Genomic DNA, 15,404 nt, shown 5'->3' with positions numbered 1-15,404 from the left:
TCACTGTATAAACTTAATAAAAATGTTTATTAAAACACTGTATGATACAGACTTTTCACTCTAGGTCAACCCCCAACTGGGGAAGTTCTTCAGTTAATGTTCATTTTTAGACTGGTTTTATGCCTTGATTTAACATTTGCCATTTGTATCTTTGTTAGAGAGCTCCTGCTCCATGTCTTTCTTACTGTCCATTTGGTATAGAAAGGCTGTATTTCTGCCCCCCCCCCCCTTTTTAATATCCATGACAGGTCTCGAGAGTCTATGACCTCTGCAACTGTGATATCTGCTGTCTAATTCTGCAAAGCAAACAGTTACCTCCCCAGTCGGCATCCTCACTGACAGATCACTTGAGGTTCCTTCACACCCAGCTTCTGTAATACATAGGGCCTCACAGGGAGGAAACCTGTGGGAACCATAGAACTACAAGAACTATACCAGCCAGAGACATGTGTCAGTCTTTATTAATTCCAAATATGTGAATTGTTGAAATCACTTAAGAGCTGTCTTGAGACTAGAGTATTTAATATAGCAAAGTCGGAGTTAGTGTTCCAACAGAGAGATACTACTATGGTCCCCAAAGATGGAGGTTTCTTTCCTGAAGAGCAGAAGTCGAGATGCTGCCACCTAACAGCCGGTCAAGCTTTTCAGGTTGGTAATCGGAAGACAGAAGGAAATCATCCCCACTGTCATCCTTGAACAATCTCACTCCAAAGCAGTGCAAAATGTACAATGTTAAAGTTTGTTTTGTTTTTTAAGTGCTAAGAATTGAACCTGGAGCCACAGGGTTGCCAGGCAGGTCCTCTACCACTAGAGCCACATCCCCAGGCCAATGCCTGTCCTGTGCTCCAGTTCTCCAGGAAGTCCCATCTGTATCAGCTGATGGAGGACCCTGGTCCTGCTCCCGTAGGTCATGTTAGCTTCTTGATAGCTTCAATCCACTCTGCTCGCTCAGCCTTGCTGCTGGCCTGGATATAATAGTGTGTGTCATCCTTCGTAATCACTTTGAAGAGATTACCTTGGACATTCCCTTTTACTCCTACACAGGGAACAAAAAGTATTGAATATCCACGTCAACTTCCAGCTTGAAGAAACTGATGAAAACACTGGAATATTTCCATTCCATATAGCCGTAAGACCTGCCAGTGGTTATTCTGAACATTTTCAGCCTGCCTGCTTGCTTGCCCCTGTGCTGCCCATAGACCTGCAGTTTCAGTTTCATTCACATCAAAGAATCCCCTAAATTTGTGTTTTAAAAAGCACAGGATTTGATGTTTGCTTTGAATTGACTTTGAACCTCAATTTCTACACCCACAACATAGAAATGATACTACCTTTCTACCAGTGTGAGTAGAAAGTGAAAGCATGTCATTAACATGAAAACACTGACCCTTAGGTGGAAGGGTACCGGCCAGCAGCACAGGACTGAGAGGAAAGACTATCACAACTAAGGATCTAGCCTTTTTAAAATGAGCTTCAAAAACCACACCATTGTCTCATTAAGAAGAGTCCCTCCTGACTCTCAGAACTCAGACTTTCCCCAAAGGGGTGTTAATGACATGCAGACAGTGGCCCCAGAGATCTTTAACCCAGAGCCAAAGTAGCTGCTTACCAGTAGGAACACCATTATCTTCCAGAGCAGACACAAGGGAACCACGAAGAGAAAACCCACCTACCGGCCTGTTTTCTTCCTGTGGAGGAAAAGACTGATCAGTAATGTCATGAACATACAAAAAAAGGAAGACACATCTCTCCCATAACTGACCTGTCGTGCAGTGTAAAGCCACTTCAAATTATCTGTAATAGAGGAGGTTGAACTTGGGCATCATTTGCCCAAGTAACTTGTACCAGTGAGGCAGTTAGGGCCTCTTCAAATTACCAGCCCGATCCAACATTCTACCAGAAATATGTACGGGCTTCCTTAACCTTTGTCAACAATATATGGTTATGACTGGTATTCCTGCACATTGGACATTGTTGTGTAAGTCTCTAGTTATGTGCTTGGCATGAAACAAAACCGGGTTTATGGTCTCTGGATAGTTAAAGAGCAACTTTACGCATCAGGAGCTTCAGCCCTTGGTCCCTCCTGTTATCAATACTAAATTGGTGGCTCCAGCAAACAAAAACTAGAGCGATTAAACCGTCCTGGGTATTGGGGTGGAGTTAGCCCAGCAGTAGGAAGCGAAAGGCAAAGCCTGGGAGCACATTAATAGCAAAGGGCCTTGGGACAGCCATGGTAGCAACAGCGCTGGGACCCACAGAGAGGCCAATAGGTGTGCTTTGGAGGCCCAAAGGTCTGGTCCTTCAGTCAGCTCTCCTGCTATCCCTCTCTCAAGCCTTCACCTTCCCTGTGCTCAGCAAAGAAAGAGGGGGTTCCTCCATGAGGCTAAGTGTCCTGACTAAAAACGCATATCAAAGCTGAACACCCCAACTAAAGAGCGTTTTTTTTTTATTTTGATTAGAATTAGATTAACTCAGCATGATGTGGTATTTAGCAGAAACTCAAAGCAACAATTCCTGACTCAAAAAGTAGCATGTAAATTTAATACAATAAATTTAAATTTACTTAATTATTTATATTTAATAAATATTTAATTATTATAATAATTTAAATAATTTTTAAATATATAATTATATTTGAATATTTGTTTAAATATAAATAAATAAACTTATTTAAATTTAAATACAATTTTCAAAGGTAAAAAAAAAGGTTGAGGGAGGCAGAATTCGTGGGTCATTTGGAGGAAAAAGGGTGATGAGGCTGGGAGCACCAGTTAGGAGGTTCCTGCGTACCCCTCACTTCCTTTGCCCACAAAGCAAGCTTTGGGGAAAGTAAAAGGTGCTTGTTTTGTTTTTGTTTTTTTGTTTGTTTTTGTTTTGTTTTGTTTTTTCTCAAAACAATGAACGTCCTCTCATGGGAGGTAGGCACAGAAGGCCACACACTGAGCAGACAACTATTCGACAAAGTAGCAAGGGCCGCAAGGAACCATGGGAGAGAATGCATAGCAGCTGTTCGCTGGGCTTCTGACTACAGAAGCAGTACAGCCCCAAGGCACACAGGTCACTCACTTTGGAAGGGTCATAGTAATGCAGGAAAGCTGGGTCCTTCCTCAGAACAAATCGGCGCACCTTCCAGTTCTTCCTCTTATGCCCCTGTAAGAAGGAAAGGGCTCAAGTCTCACTGGTGACATTTCCTTCCCTTTTCCATGTATTCATAGAACAAAACCCCAACAAGCCAGCTACTCCAATGGGATGACAGTTTACAAGAAACTCAAGAATTCAGTGTTTAGTTGCACCTTAGGAGAAGTACCACATTGAGTTGACAGCTGAAACGAGTTAGCACTAAAAGAAAGGGGGTGTATCACCCAACACTCAGAAACAAAAGGACTAAGGGGCTGAAGCTGTAACTCAGCAGTAGGGCTGTGAACCAAGCAAGCACAAGCCCCTGGGTTCAATCCCCAGCACTGAACAACAAAGGCTAGGGGTCTGAAGAGATGGCTCAGCAGTTAAGAGCATTTGCCACTCTTGAAGAGGACCCAGGTTCAGTCCCCAGCACCCACATGGTGGCTCACAACCATCTATACCTACATTTCCAGAAGCTCCAATTCCCTCTTCTGCTCCCTGTAGGTACTGTATACACGTATGCTGACCAATGCACAGAAATATTTTTTTTTAAATAATAAACAGTTTTTCATCTTAAAGGAGGAGGAGGACAGAGCAAGGGTCGACTGGACCAGGAGTTCACAGGCCATGATGCACTCAAGGTCACCAACATTTTAAGGGCCAACTTGGTCCAAAAACAACCCTATAGCTGCCTGTATATTTGTGCATTTTACATGTTTACACAGAGGAAATCGATGTAACATTCTACATCAGAAAAAAGGATCAGTTATAGTCTATGATACAATATATGATAAAGTCTAAATAGTAAAGTATTAATCTGCATGTGTGACGGAGTGAAAAAAAAAAACCTTTCTCTGAACTCACACCCAAGACCACACAACTTCCTTAGCACCGAGGGCCTCTGTCACCCCCTCTTCCACTTATGTGAGGCCCTCATTTCTACCCTCACTCAGGGTTGCTCTCAGGCCTAGCAGCAGCAGAACCCTTGAGGTAGACCACTGAATCTATGCTACATAATTATCTAAGAGCAGATGGATCCTGACGCCCACCCATCAAGCAGGTGGCAAATGTGAAGCCGGGTGATAATACAGAAGTTGCTTTTTAATGTGACAATTACTTTGTGTATATTTTTTTCAAAGCAATGCTTGGGTCTGGTATGGATGTGTGAATGTGCAGATCTTTGACTTTTTTTGTTGTTGTTGCTCGGGATGGGGAGGTCCTGTTTCTGTGGATCCCGCTAATAAAGAATGCATCCCGGCATCCCCAGCCCCTGCCTGCCTCTCCGGGTGCAATACACACATCGGCCCCTGCGCAAAGGCAGCCGTACCTGCTTGGATAGGTAGCCTTGTTTGACCACTGTGCCACTTAACTCCATGGTGCTGAGGCTGATTTCCTCCTTGGGGCTTACCTTCTTCTTGTAGCTTTCAGCCTAGTGGGAAGGGCAAAGCAAGGACTTGTTAAAAAGAACCCCAGGCCCAAGGCTTGGGAGTTGCAAAGGCAAAGAGAATTTCTCAACACAGAAGTCCCTTGTCCCCTCAGGACAGAGCCGTTCGCCATACTCTGGGCCTTCTCTATGGCTCCAGACTCCCAGCTCCTACCCTTGCCGCTTCCTCCTCTCTCTCCTAGTGGCGAAAGGAGCCCGCCCTCTAACTTACAAAAGTGTACAGGGCTGTGGAGTCATCCAGAAACTGCTCGGCCAGATCCCCAGAGCGAATAGCTCCCATGCTCCGGACCCCTACCGGCCTGAGGAAGTTCTCTTCCATAAGCATGGAGGCGAGGGTCACTGCCTCCAGACGGCTGGCTGCAAAGCTGCTGGAGATGAGCCAGTCCACCAGGGAGGAGCCTGTGTCAGCGCAAGAACACACACCCGTCAGACCACAGGCTAGCTGTACCCCAGCCTGCTCAGGGGGCTTGGTCCAGCCTGCTCAGGGGGCTTGGTCAAAGTTACCTCTTTGACTTTGATATCCTAAGAAGCCTCAGGTTCTACCTAAGAGCAGCCTGATGGTCACACCCAGCGCACGGAGTCATAACCACAGGTGGTTCCCATGAGCCATCTCATTTCTGAGCAAGCAGCTCCGCCCCCATTACAAGTTGGCTAAGTGCTTGGACGAGCTCCGGTGTCTATGTCTCAGGTCTCCAGCTCAGCCATGGGATAGACAGGCTCACCTGGGAAGGTCTTTTTGTAGGTGCTTCCCTGCTCCATGTTGGGGCACGGCCGGATCCCAGTGCTGCTGTCATGCATCTTGTCCACAATCCGACTACATAAAAGAAAGGCAAAGAATGAGAGGCAGGTTTGGTGGCCCACGCCTTTCATCCCAGCAGGTGGATCTCTGTGAGTTCGAAGCCAGCCTGCCTAGTCTACAAAGAGAGCCCAGGACAGTGAGGGCTACACAGAGAAAACCCCGTCTCCAAAACCCAAGAAAAGAAAGGAAGGAAGGAAAGAAGGAAGGAAGGAAGGAAGGAAGGAAGGAAGGAAGGAAGGAAGGAAGGAAGGAAGGAAGGAAGGAAAAGAAAGGGAGCTGCACGGAATGTCCAAGAATCACAGTTCAAGATGAAAAGCAAGGGAGAAATGGTATGATGTACACCACAGAGACAGGCTTTTGTTATTCAATCAAAACCCAATACACGGTGTTTCCAGAGGCTCCTCTTCTTGCTCACCTAAATGTTCGAATATTTCCACACTAGGTAACTATTACTGTTGACGTAAAACTAAACGATTGTGAATGGAAAGTGCTCGGTAAGCCACGTGGCTCCCTGTAATTTGCTACGTTTTTGTCTGGACTCCTCCAGCTCCACCTCTGCATCTCCCCTTTTGGAATTCACCTCATCAGCTGCTCCTCCCTGCACTCATCCTGGCTTAGCAGCCTAGTAGACCCGCAGAGGGCGCACAGACTAGACTTCAGCAGGCAGAGAGGCTGCGGGGAACCCAGGCTGAGTCTGGGACAGGCAGCGGGTAGCACTCACTGCAGGCTGATGTGCGGGGGCAACTTGAAGGAGTTTTTCAGTATGTGGAGCTGTTGGATCTTCCCCGGCTGCCCCGCGTGGATGGCCCCCGTTATCTCAAAGGCCCAGGAGTCTCTCTCCTCTCGAGAACAAGCCTCCAGGAAGTACTCAGTGGAAGTCCGGGTCTTCAGCTTGATGAGGAGCTATGAGAAGAGACAGGAAGACCAATACTCAGAGGAGAATCAGGCAGGGGGATGCCGACAGCAGGGATGACAGGACCAGAGAGGCTGCAGGAGGCCACGTATCCAGGGCTGCCTAGTGCCCAGCCTCTGCCCACACTCAGCAAGCGGGGATGTACACATTGATCTGAGTACATCCAAGACAAGAAGCCGGTGGCCTCCTAAAACCGCCTCTCCTGTCCGCACAGATTAATGCAGAGTGCTTCCCAACCCTGTGCCTCTGACTCACTTCCTATCACAGTGGCACACAAACCTCAGCTCCATGCCAGGTCACCATAGGAACCTCACCGAGCTGCAGTCTCTCTACCTGTATGTATTGTTTTGGTTTTGTTTGTTGTTTGTTTTGTTTTGTTTTTCGAGACAGGGTTTCTCTGTGTAGCCTTGGCTGTCCTGGACTTGCTTTGTAGACCAAGCTGGCCTCGAACTCACAAAGATCCACTTGCCTCTGCCTCTCTGAGTGCTGGGTCTACAGGCATGCACCACTAGGCCCGGCTTCTCCTCCAGTATGTAATAAGAGGACACTACCACCTGCCCCTACAGGACTTCTAGCCAAACTCCTTGCTTCCTCTTGTCTCTAGCTTAAGAATCTCCAAGTCTTTCACTCATTCTTCACGTGACGAGGTTTTGGCCCTTCCCACGCTCAGCTCTTGATCAGTACCCTCAGGGAACCCCACCCAGGATGGGACATTCTGTTCCAGTACTGCAGCGTTGCTGACAACCTGGAAACGCAAGGGCTGCGAGCAGCTACTGACACAGTGGACTCACAGCTGGTGGAGCCAGCAGACTCCACTTCTCTGTCCTCCTCTAACTGGACGCCTGGGGGCTCTCAAACCACCCATGGAATGCCACACATTAGCGCCAGTAAATGCCCTGAGTAGATCAGACCCACTCCTGCAGCTGCTTCAGCGATGGAGAGCAAAGCCAGGAGCCTGTCTTAGACGTGTCAGTTCTGATGCGGTCACCAGCATAGTCACAACCATCTTGTTCGCTCGAGCTTAGTAGCCTTCATTTAAATTAATAGCAAAAAAGGGGAATAAGCCATGGCTGACTCGCTGTCCCAAGGGATAGACGTTTCGCTAAGTTAGCGCTCACACGCCAGCATCCTGGAAGGCTGATTTGAACTTGTTTCTGTCCATCTGCAGTTCACCATTTTAATGAAAAGTTTCAGGAGAGACTAGAAATGCCGAGTGAAACCTGCATACACACACACACACACACACTTTATGATTTGTTCCTAGAGAACCTGTTGGTTGTTCTCAATCTTTTTCAATCCAAAATAACAACAACAACAAAATCCTACAAAATGCTCACACAAATGACAATTCCAAGTAGAACTACCATGAAGTTCACATCTCTAGGAATGTAGCCTGTTTTCCCTTTGGAAACAGACTGAAGTTTTCTCATCTCTGCAGTACCCATTGCTGTCCATTCTTCCTAATGATTATTAAGGGGCAGCAGGTCCAGAATGTAACTTATGAGTTTGAGGCTTCATTCAGTGATACCCAGGGCAGCAGTGAAGAAACCAGGATTTCCTCTTTAGACCCAACTGACACATCTGTCAATCTTTCTCCTTAGTTTAAGATTAATTCATCAAATGTAAGTCATTTGTATATGCCTAGATGTTGTATTCAGTCATTTAGGGAATGAGGTCATTTGTTTGGGTTTCTGGACAAGGTCTATGTAAGGTCTGGCTGTCCCAGAACTTGCTATGAAGACCATGCTGGCCTTGAACTCAGAGATCTGCCTGCCTCTGCCTCTTGAGTGCTGGGATTAAAGGTGTGTACCACTGAGTTTGTGCTCAGTCTTAAGTTGCTAAAGGGAAGAGGCTGTGAAGTCCCTCTCAGCACACACTCGCCACCCTCCAGGGCTCCCCTGCCACGTCACAGACTGACAAGTGGTGTGGTGGTTTGACTAAGAATGTCCCCCAGAGGAGCAGGAGAGATGGCTCAGAAGTTAAGAGCACTGGCTGTTCTTTCAAAGGTCCTGAGTTCAATTCCCACCAACATGGTGGCTCACAACCATCTATAATGAGATCTGGTGCCCTCTTCTGGCGTGCAGGCGCACATGCAGGCAGAAATACGTATAAATAATAAATAAACAAATCTTTAAGAATGTACCCCATAGGTTCACAGATCCGAATATTTGGTCACCGGGGAGGGGCACTATTGAAAAGGATTAGGAGGTGTGGCCTTGTTGGAGGAAGTGTGTCGCTGGGAGTGGGCTTTGCCGTTTCGGAAGTCCATGCCAAGCCTAGAGACCATCTCTTCCTGCCGGTGCAGATCCACATAAGAGCTCTCAGCTCCCTCTCCGGCACCGTGTCTGCCTGAACACTGCCATGCTCCCAACCATGATGACAGTGGGCTAAACCTCTGAAACTGCAAGCCAGCCCCAATTAAATGTTTTCTTTTTTTAAGAGTTGCCGCGATCATGATGTCTCTTCACAGCAATAGAACCCTGACTATGACAAGTGGCTTCTCTAGGCTTGCTCTGGAAATAACAGAACTGCATTCTGTTTGTGAAGCCTCAGGAGTTCCAATGACACTTTGTTGGTGTTTAACAGGCATGTTTCTCTTAAATAACCTTTATGACAGAGTCTAAATTTATCCTGAAAATGCTTGTAAACTCTCTTCCTCGTTGCTTGCCTTAGGAAATATATACTTTTTTTTTTAAGGTAAAACAAACAAATAACAACAACAACAACAAAAAACCATAGCATCTCACTATGTTGTCTAGATGGCCCTTAGATTCCTGAGCTCGGCAGCTCCTCCTGCCTCAGCCTCCTGGGTGCTGGGATTACAAGTGTGAGGCACTATGCCTAGCATCTAAAAAGACTTTACAGCAGTCCATTCTCTCACTCAAAACCTTCCATAGCTCCCCATTACCTCCATCTGGTCCCAGACAATCTCCCATCACAGCTTCAGTGAGCATTCCTTTCTAGCCACACTGGTAGTTTTCACTCCAGTCTCCCTATTCCTGGGGCTGTACTTGACCTAGACAAGCCACAGTGATGCTTTCCTCTGCGGCTCTTATTTACACCATCATGTGGGACTCCAAACGTTTCTGTGTGTGTGTGTGTGTGTGTGTGTGTGTGTGTGTGTGCGTGCGTGTTTATGTGTGCCACATGTACACAGGTACCTTCAATGGTTTGAATAGGAATGCCCCCCCCATAGACTCATGGGTGTGAATGCTCGATCCATACGGAGTGGAACTATTAAGAGGCGTGGCCTTGTTGCAGTGTGTGTGGCCTTGCTGAAGGAAGTGTGTCACCATGGAGGTGGGCTTTGAGGTCTTATATGCTCAAGCCACACCCAGCGTGGTACACAGTCTCCTTCTGCTGCCTGTGGCTCAAGATGTAGAAGTCTCAGCTCCTTCTCCAGCACCATGTCTGCCTGCACACCACCGTGTTTCCTGCCATGACAATTATGAACCAACCCTGTGAAGCGTTTTCCTTAATAAGAGTTGCCGTGGTCATGGCAGTAATAGAAGCCTGGCTAAGACAGTACCTATAGAGACCAGAGGGCACCAGAGCCCCTGGATTTGGAGTTACAGGTGCTGGAGCTACAGCAGTTGTGAGCTACCTGATATGAGTGCTGGGAACCAAATTACTTTGAGAGCAGAAAGTGTTTTTAACAGCTAAGCCACCTCCTGGCCCCATTAATTTCTTTCTTTTTCTTTTCTTTCTGCTTTTTTTTTTTTTTTTTTTTTTCTTTTCCAGAAAGGGTATGCTAGAAACTCTGGCTAGCCTGGAACACATTATATAGACAACTTGGTCACAAACTCACAAGAGCCTGCCTCTCTGTCCCCCAAGTGTTGGGATTAAAAGTCCACACCACACCTGGACCCTCACATATCTTTTTTGACGGTAGGGCCAAAGCTAACCCTCACTTCTGAAACATACATCCCTCAAGGGCTGTAAGCCATCACACTGACCCCCAAAACAGCATACTTTTACACATTTTATGTCCCCAGCCCCTGGCCATAAATCTTGAAGGAAACGGCAAATATAAAGCTCACCAGCATTTCTGCCACTAAGAGCCAGCCAATGTTGACTTCTGGCGTCTCTGTCTAGTGTCTTCCTGGTTTTGTTTTGAATTAGCGCCTGCCTCCTAGAACACTGGGTGCTGTAGCAGATCATCATTTTCTCAGCCCACATCACAAGATGTGGAATATTTCCATGTTAATTATTTTATCGCATTTTACAAATGACAAATGCGCACTCAGAGAGGTTTAGCTACCTGCCTTGGTTCATGGGACAGTCAGGATTTGAACCCAACTCATTCAACGACAACAAAAAGGGCAAGCTGACCGGGACAAGGGACCAGGCATCCGGATGCTCACGTACCGGCCGGTTTTCATACTCCAGGCAGGGGCAGGTGATGGTGCAACCATCGAGGAGGATCTTTCCCTTGGGTGGGGTCACGCGCCGGCCGCCCTCTAGTTTGTAATACAGGAGCGTGTTCTGCCGAAGGATGAACCACCGTGCCTTCCAGTTGTGGACAATGTGGCCCTGTTGACAGACAGACAGGGAAGCCCAGCGGTGAGGCGCTGCCGGGGAGGAAGAGGAAGCCAGGACTAAGGCAAGTGTGGGCTGAGATGCAGTGTGCAGTGAAGGAAGGAGCAGCAATCTGCCAGGCTCTCCTTTGCTCATCTCTCCTGAGTTGGAAGCCTCTGACCTTGGCCTTTTGCTTCCAATCGGCCTTTGTTCTGTCTGTAAATCTCTCTACCCCCGTGGTAGGGATCAAACCCAGGCCCTCTGGCACATGAGACAATTGTTTTATCCCTGAGCTATACATCCCAGAACCAAGTCAAAAAGCTTGAGAGAAACTGCAAAATATAAAGAAAAATCACTCACCTGAAATTCTTTCAGCACAAGAGAGCCATTGCTAACATCTGGTGTTTCCTTCCAGTCTTTTTTCCTTTACCATGTCTGTCTGTAGGTCTGCATGTATGCATGTATGTATGTACACGGTATATATGTGTGCATACATGTTATGCATGCATGCATGTATGTACTTATTTAGCTAGAGCATGCATGTGTGCATTTGTACGTGTGTATGTATGCATGTATATATGTTTTATCTAGACAGAGTCTAACTATGTAACCAAAGTTAGCCTGGAACTTGTGATTCTCCTGCCCCAGGGGAGGTGGCACACAGCTTTAATCCCAGCACTCCTGAAGCAGAGACAGGCAAATCTCTGTGAGTTCAAAGCCAACTTGGTTTACACAGAAAGATCCAGGCCAATCAGGTCTCTCTTTCCAAAAATAAGTAACAAAGTAAATATAATTTAAAAATATTTTGTGTATATGTGTGTGTGTGTGTATGTGTAGCTAGAAACTGAGTCCAAGGCATCATGGATGCAAGTTGAGTACTATGATCTTATATTCCCAGCCCCTAATAATATAATATAATATAATATAATATAATATAATATAATATAATATAATATAATATAAGTTAAGTTAAGTTAAGTTAAGTTAAGTTAAGTTAAGTTAAGTTAAGTTAATATAATATATAAGTTAATATAATATAAGTTAATATATAAAATTATATATTAATATAATGTATGTTATATAATAATATATAATAATATAATTCTAAAATATATATAATAAATGATTCTTTGTGGGTATGTTGTAGTGGAAATCAAACCAGGGCCTCAAAAATGCTAGGCAAGCAGTCCCTAAAACATTTTAGGTTTTTTTGTTTTTTGTTCTTTGTTTTTTTTTTTTAATAACATCAAGGTCTTGCCCAGGCTGTATTTGAACCTATGGCTCTCTGGCCTCAGCTTTCTGAGTTCTGGGATTATAGGCATAGATTATAATATCCATAAAAGGATGTATTGTTTTTATAATGGTAAAATAAACTTATATTCAAATAAGCAAAAAAAAATTCTTGATGAGCTATTTAGGTTGGTCAGATGAGGAAGGTGGGCATTCGTGAACACTGAGCCACTGCTGGGGTGGGATGTAGCCTGGGGGTAGAGCCCTTGCCTAGTCTTTGTGATGTCCTAGGTTTGATTCCCAGCACCAGAACTATGGCAGTGCTTCCCCTTTAGGAGCCTCTGCATGGTTTTACATGACTGAGTCCTGTGGGGCAGGGATGGCTTCCTGGTAGGCAAAGGTTTCTCATTTTTTTTTTAAAATAAATTAGTTTGTTCACTTTGTATCCCAGCTGTGGCCCCCTCCTTCATCCCCTCCCAATCCCAGCCTCCCACTCTCATCTCCTCCCATGCCCCTCCCCAAGTCCACTGATAGGGCAGGACTTCCTCCCCTTCCCTCTGACCCTAGCCTATCAGATCATCTCAGGACTGGCTTCATTGTCTTCCTCTGTGGCCTGATAAAGCTGCACCCCCTCAGGGGGAGGTGATCAAAGAGCCAGCCACTGAGTTCATGTCAGAGACAGCCCCTGCTCCCCTTACTAGGGAACCCACTTGGACACTGAGTGGCCATGGGCTACATCTGTGCAGGGGTTCTAGTTTATCTCTGTGCATGGTCCTTGGTTGGAGTTACTAGTCTCAGAAAAGACCCCAGGGCCCAGATTTTTGGTCTGTTGCTCTCCTTGTGGAGCTCCTGTCCTCTCCAGGTCTTTCTCTCTTCCCCTTCTTTCATAAGATTCCCTGCACTCTGCCCAAAGTTTGGTTATGAGCCTCAGTATCTGCTTTAATACCCTGCAGGGTAGAGTCTTTCAGAGGCACCCTGTGATAGGCTCCTGTCCTGTTCCCTGTTTTCAGGTTTCCCATTCTATGTAACAGTTTGATCTTCATACCGTGAAGACTTTTAAGCAAAATCATAACAAGTTTAGGGTCCCAGGTTAAAACAATCACTCTGGAGTTGGGGGTGTGACCAGCTGGTAGAGTGCATGCCTAACCCTCATGAAGCCCTGGGTTTAGTCCCCAGCACCCCATAAACTGGGCCTGGTGGCACATCCCTGAACTCAGCGCTGTGGAGGAAGGAGGATCAGAAGTTCAAAGTCATCCTCAGTGAGTTCAAAGCCAGCCTGGATTAGAGACCACCTCAAAATCAATCAATCAATCACCAAGCGATCACTAGCCAGCCTGAATGGCACATTAATCTGTAATCATACCTGAGACAGGAGGATCACAAATTTGAGTCTGTCCAGGGAGACCCTGCCTCAACAAACCCAGTCATTCTGACCACAGTATATTGAAATAAATGAATGAAACAGTGAGACCACAGTGGGAACCTCACTAGGAGACCTGTGGAATAAATAATCTCACACTTCGCAGGAAACCATCTGTGTTTCTGCTCTATAGATAAGCCACGGTGCACACAGGCAAAGTGAGTCTAGGTCCAAATAACCATAGGCCCCACCACCACACCTAGGCACTAGTTCCCATGCATGGAGCAGCCTGTCTTTTGGGCCTCTTGTCTGTAAGCCACTGATTGGGACAGAGACCAGCTCCTTTTGGGGGATGGAAGGGCCCCGTGAAATGAGCCTACACTTCATGGCTGTACTAAAGTAACACAGACTGGAATAGCTGGAGACAGTCATAAAAGAGGGTACTCTAACTCCCTCCTTTAATGATGAGGAAGCAGCCGGGCAGGGTAGCTCTTGATCCCAGCACTCAGAGACAGTGCAGGTAGAGATTTCAAGGCCAGCCTGCTCTATACAGTGAGACCTTGTTTCAAAATCAGTAAGTAAGTAAATAAACAAATAAATAAAATAAAGATGAAGAAACAGACTCAGAAAGGTTTGCTTATAACCTACAACCCCCCAAGAGGGGAGTTACTTATTATGAGATGAACTGTATCTCCCAGAAGAAATGTTGGCATTCCAACCTCTGATAGCTGTGAATATGATCTTACTTGGAAATAAGGTCTGTGTAGATGCTATCAAATCAAGATGAGGTTACAGCAGACTAAGGCAGGCACTAATCCGGTGTGACTGGTGTTCTTACAGGGAAAAGGCACACAGGGGAGATGGTCATGAGATGGAGCATCCAGATGGAGGCTGGAGGGGTGGATCTACGAGTCAGCGGAATGCCGAGGATGGCCATCAACTACCAGAAGCCAGGGGAGCAGGAGGGGAATCTGTCTGGCAAGGCTTCAGAGGGAGGAGGGCCCTACCAACCCCTTGAGTTTTGGACTTCCAGCCCCCTCCCAGAATTCCTGGGGTCTTTTTTTTCTTTTGGGTATCTTTTTTTTCTTTAGGCACACCTTATTTGGTGGTTAACCTACATCGTCACCTTGGCTGGATTTGGAATCACCTAGGAGACATACTTATAGGTGTGTCTGAGGTGTTTTCAAGGAGGTTAAACAGAGAAGGGGAGACCCACGCAGAATGTGGCAGCGCCAGCCCTGGGGCTGGGATCCCAGACTGAACAGAAAGAAACAAGGTGCTCCAGCAAAGCCCTGCCTCCTGCTTCCTGGTCTTCCCGGATGTGAGGAATCCCCAGCTGCAAGTCTGACTCCATGACCAATACCACACCTTTCCCACCACGACAGACTCCTAAACCATAAGCCAAAAGAAACTCTTTTTAATTTGTTTTATGCTGGGTATTCAGTCAAGCCAGCTAGGAAAGGAACTGCCACACTTCATAGCTTTTACCTCTTAAGGTCTAATACTGTAAGCATTTTTAACATTTGTAAAACTATGATTTCATTAATCATTTGTTTATCTCAGGAGATATGTAAATAGCTTCCAGGGGTGTTTGGATATAGCTTCCAGGGGTGTTTGGTTGATGGGTTGTATTGTGTGTCTCCAACTATGCCCTCTATGTAGCCTAGGCTAGTCTCCAACTAGCCTCCAAGGATCCTAGGCTAGGATCCTTCTCCCTCAGTCTCCCAAATGCGGTATGAGCCACTACACCAGGTATCTATAATTTTTCATACATAACTTCATATATAATTTTTCATACATGATGGTACATGCCTATAAATCAGTACTTGGGAGGCAGAAGCAGACACATCAAAGCCATCCTTGAATTCACAGAGAGTTTGAGGCTAGTGTGGACTACATGAGACCCTGTCTCAAAAAACCAAAACCAACCAACCAAACAAACCAAAAACAGATTCATAAAGCTTTCACACACACACACACACACACACACACACACACACACACACACACACACACACAC

At 46.1% G+C, this 15,404-nt stretch overlaps 1 protein-coding gene across 1 annotated transcript in view; it reads right to left on the bottom strand.

Moving 5' to 3' along the window:
- Positions 1-438: 438 nt before the first annotated feature.
- Plek2 (pleckstrin 2) overlaps positions 439-15,404 on the bottom strand; it is a 17,142-nt gene continuing 2,176 nt past the window's right edge. Inside the window, exons 2-9 of the mRNA XM_055595346.1 lie at positions 10,645-10,809; positions 6,085-6,266; positions 5,287-5,378; positions 4,776-4,963; positions 4,448-4,549; positions 3,067-3,150; positions 1,610-1,688; positions 439-1,036 (exon numbers count right to left, since the gene is read on the bottom strand). Of these exons, the coding sequence (XP_055451321.1) occupies positions 909-1,036; positions 1,610-1,688; positions 3,067-3,150; positions 4,448-4,549; positions 4,776-4,963; positions 5,287-5,378; positions 6,085-6,266; positions 10,645-10,809 (1,020 nt within the window). The 3' untranslated portion in view covers positions 439-908. The remainder of the gene's footprint in view (positions 1,037-1,609; positions 1,689-3,066; positions 3,151-4,447; positions 4,550-4,775; positions 4,964-5,286; positions 5,379-6,084; positions 6,267-10,644; positions 10,810-15,404) is intronic.

The sequence above is a fragment of the Psammomys obesus genome, unplaced genomic scaffold (genome assembly GCF_907164565.1).
Source record: "Psammomys obesus unplaced genomic scaffold, mPsaObe1.curated_primary_1811, whole genome shotgun sequence".
NCBI classification, from domain to species: Eukaryota; Metazoa; Chordata; class Mammalia; order Rodentia; family Muridae; genus Psammomys; species Psammomys obesus.
Note: the sequence above shows the minus strand (reverse complement) of the source record. Positions and strands in the feature narration are given on the sequence as shown.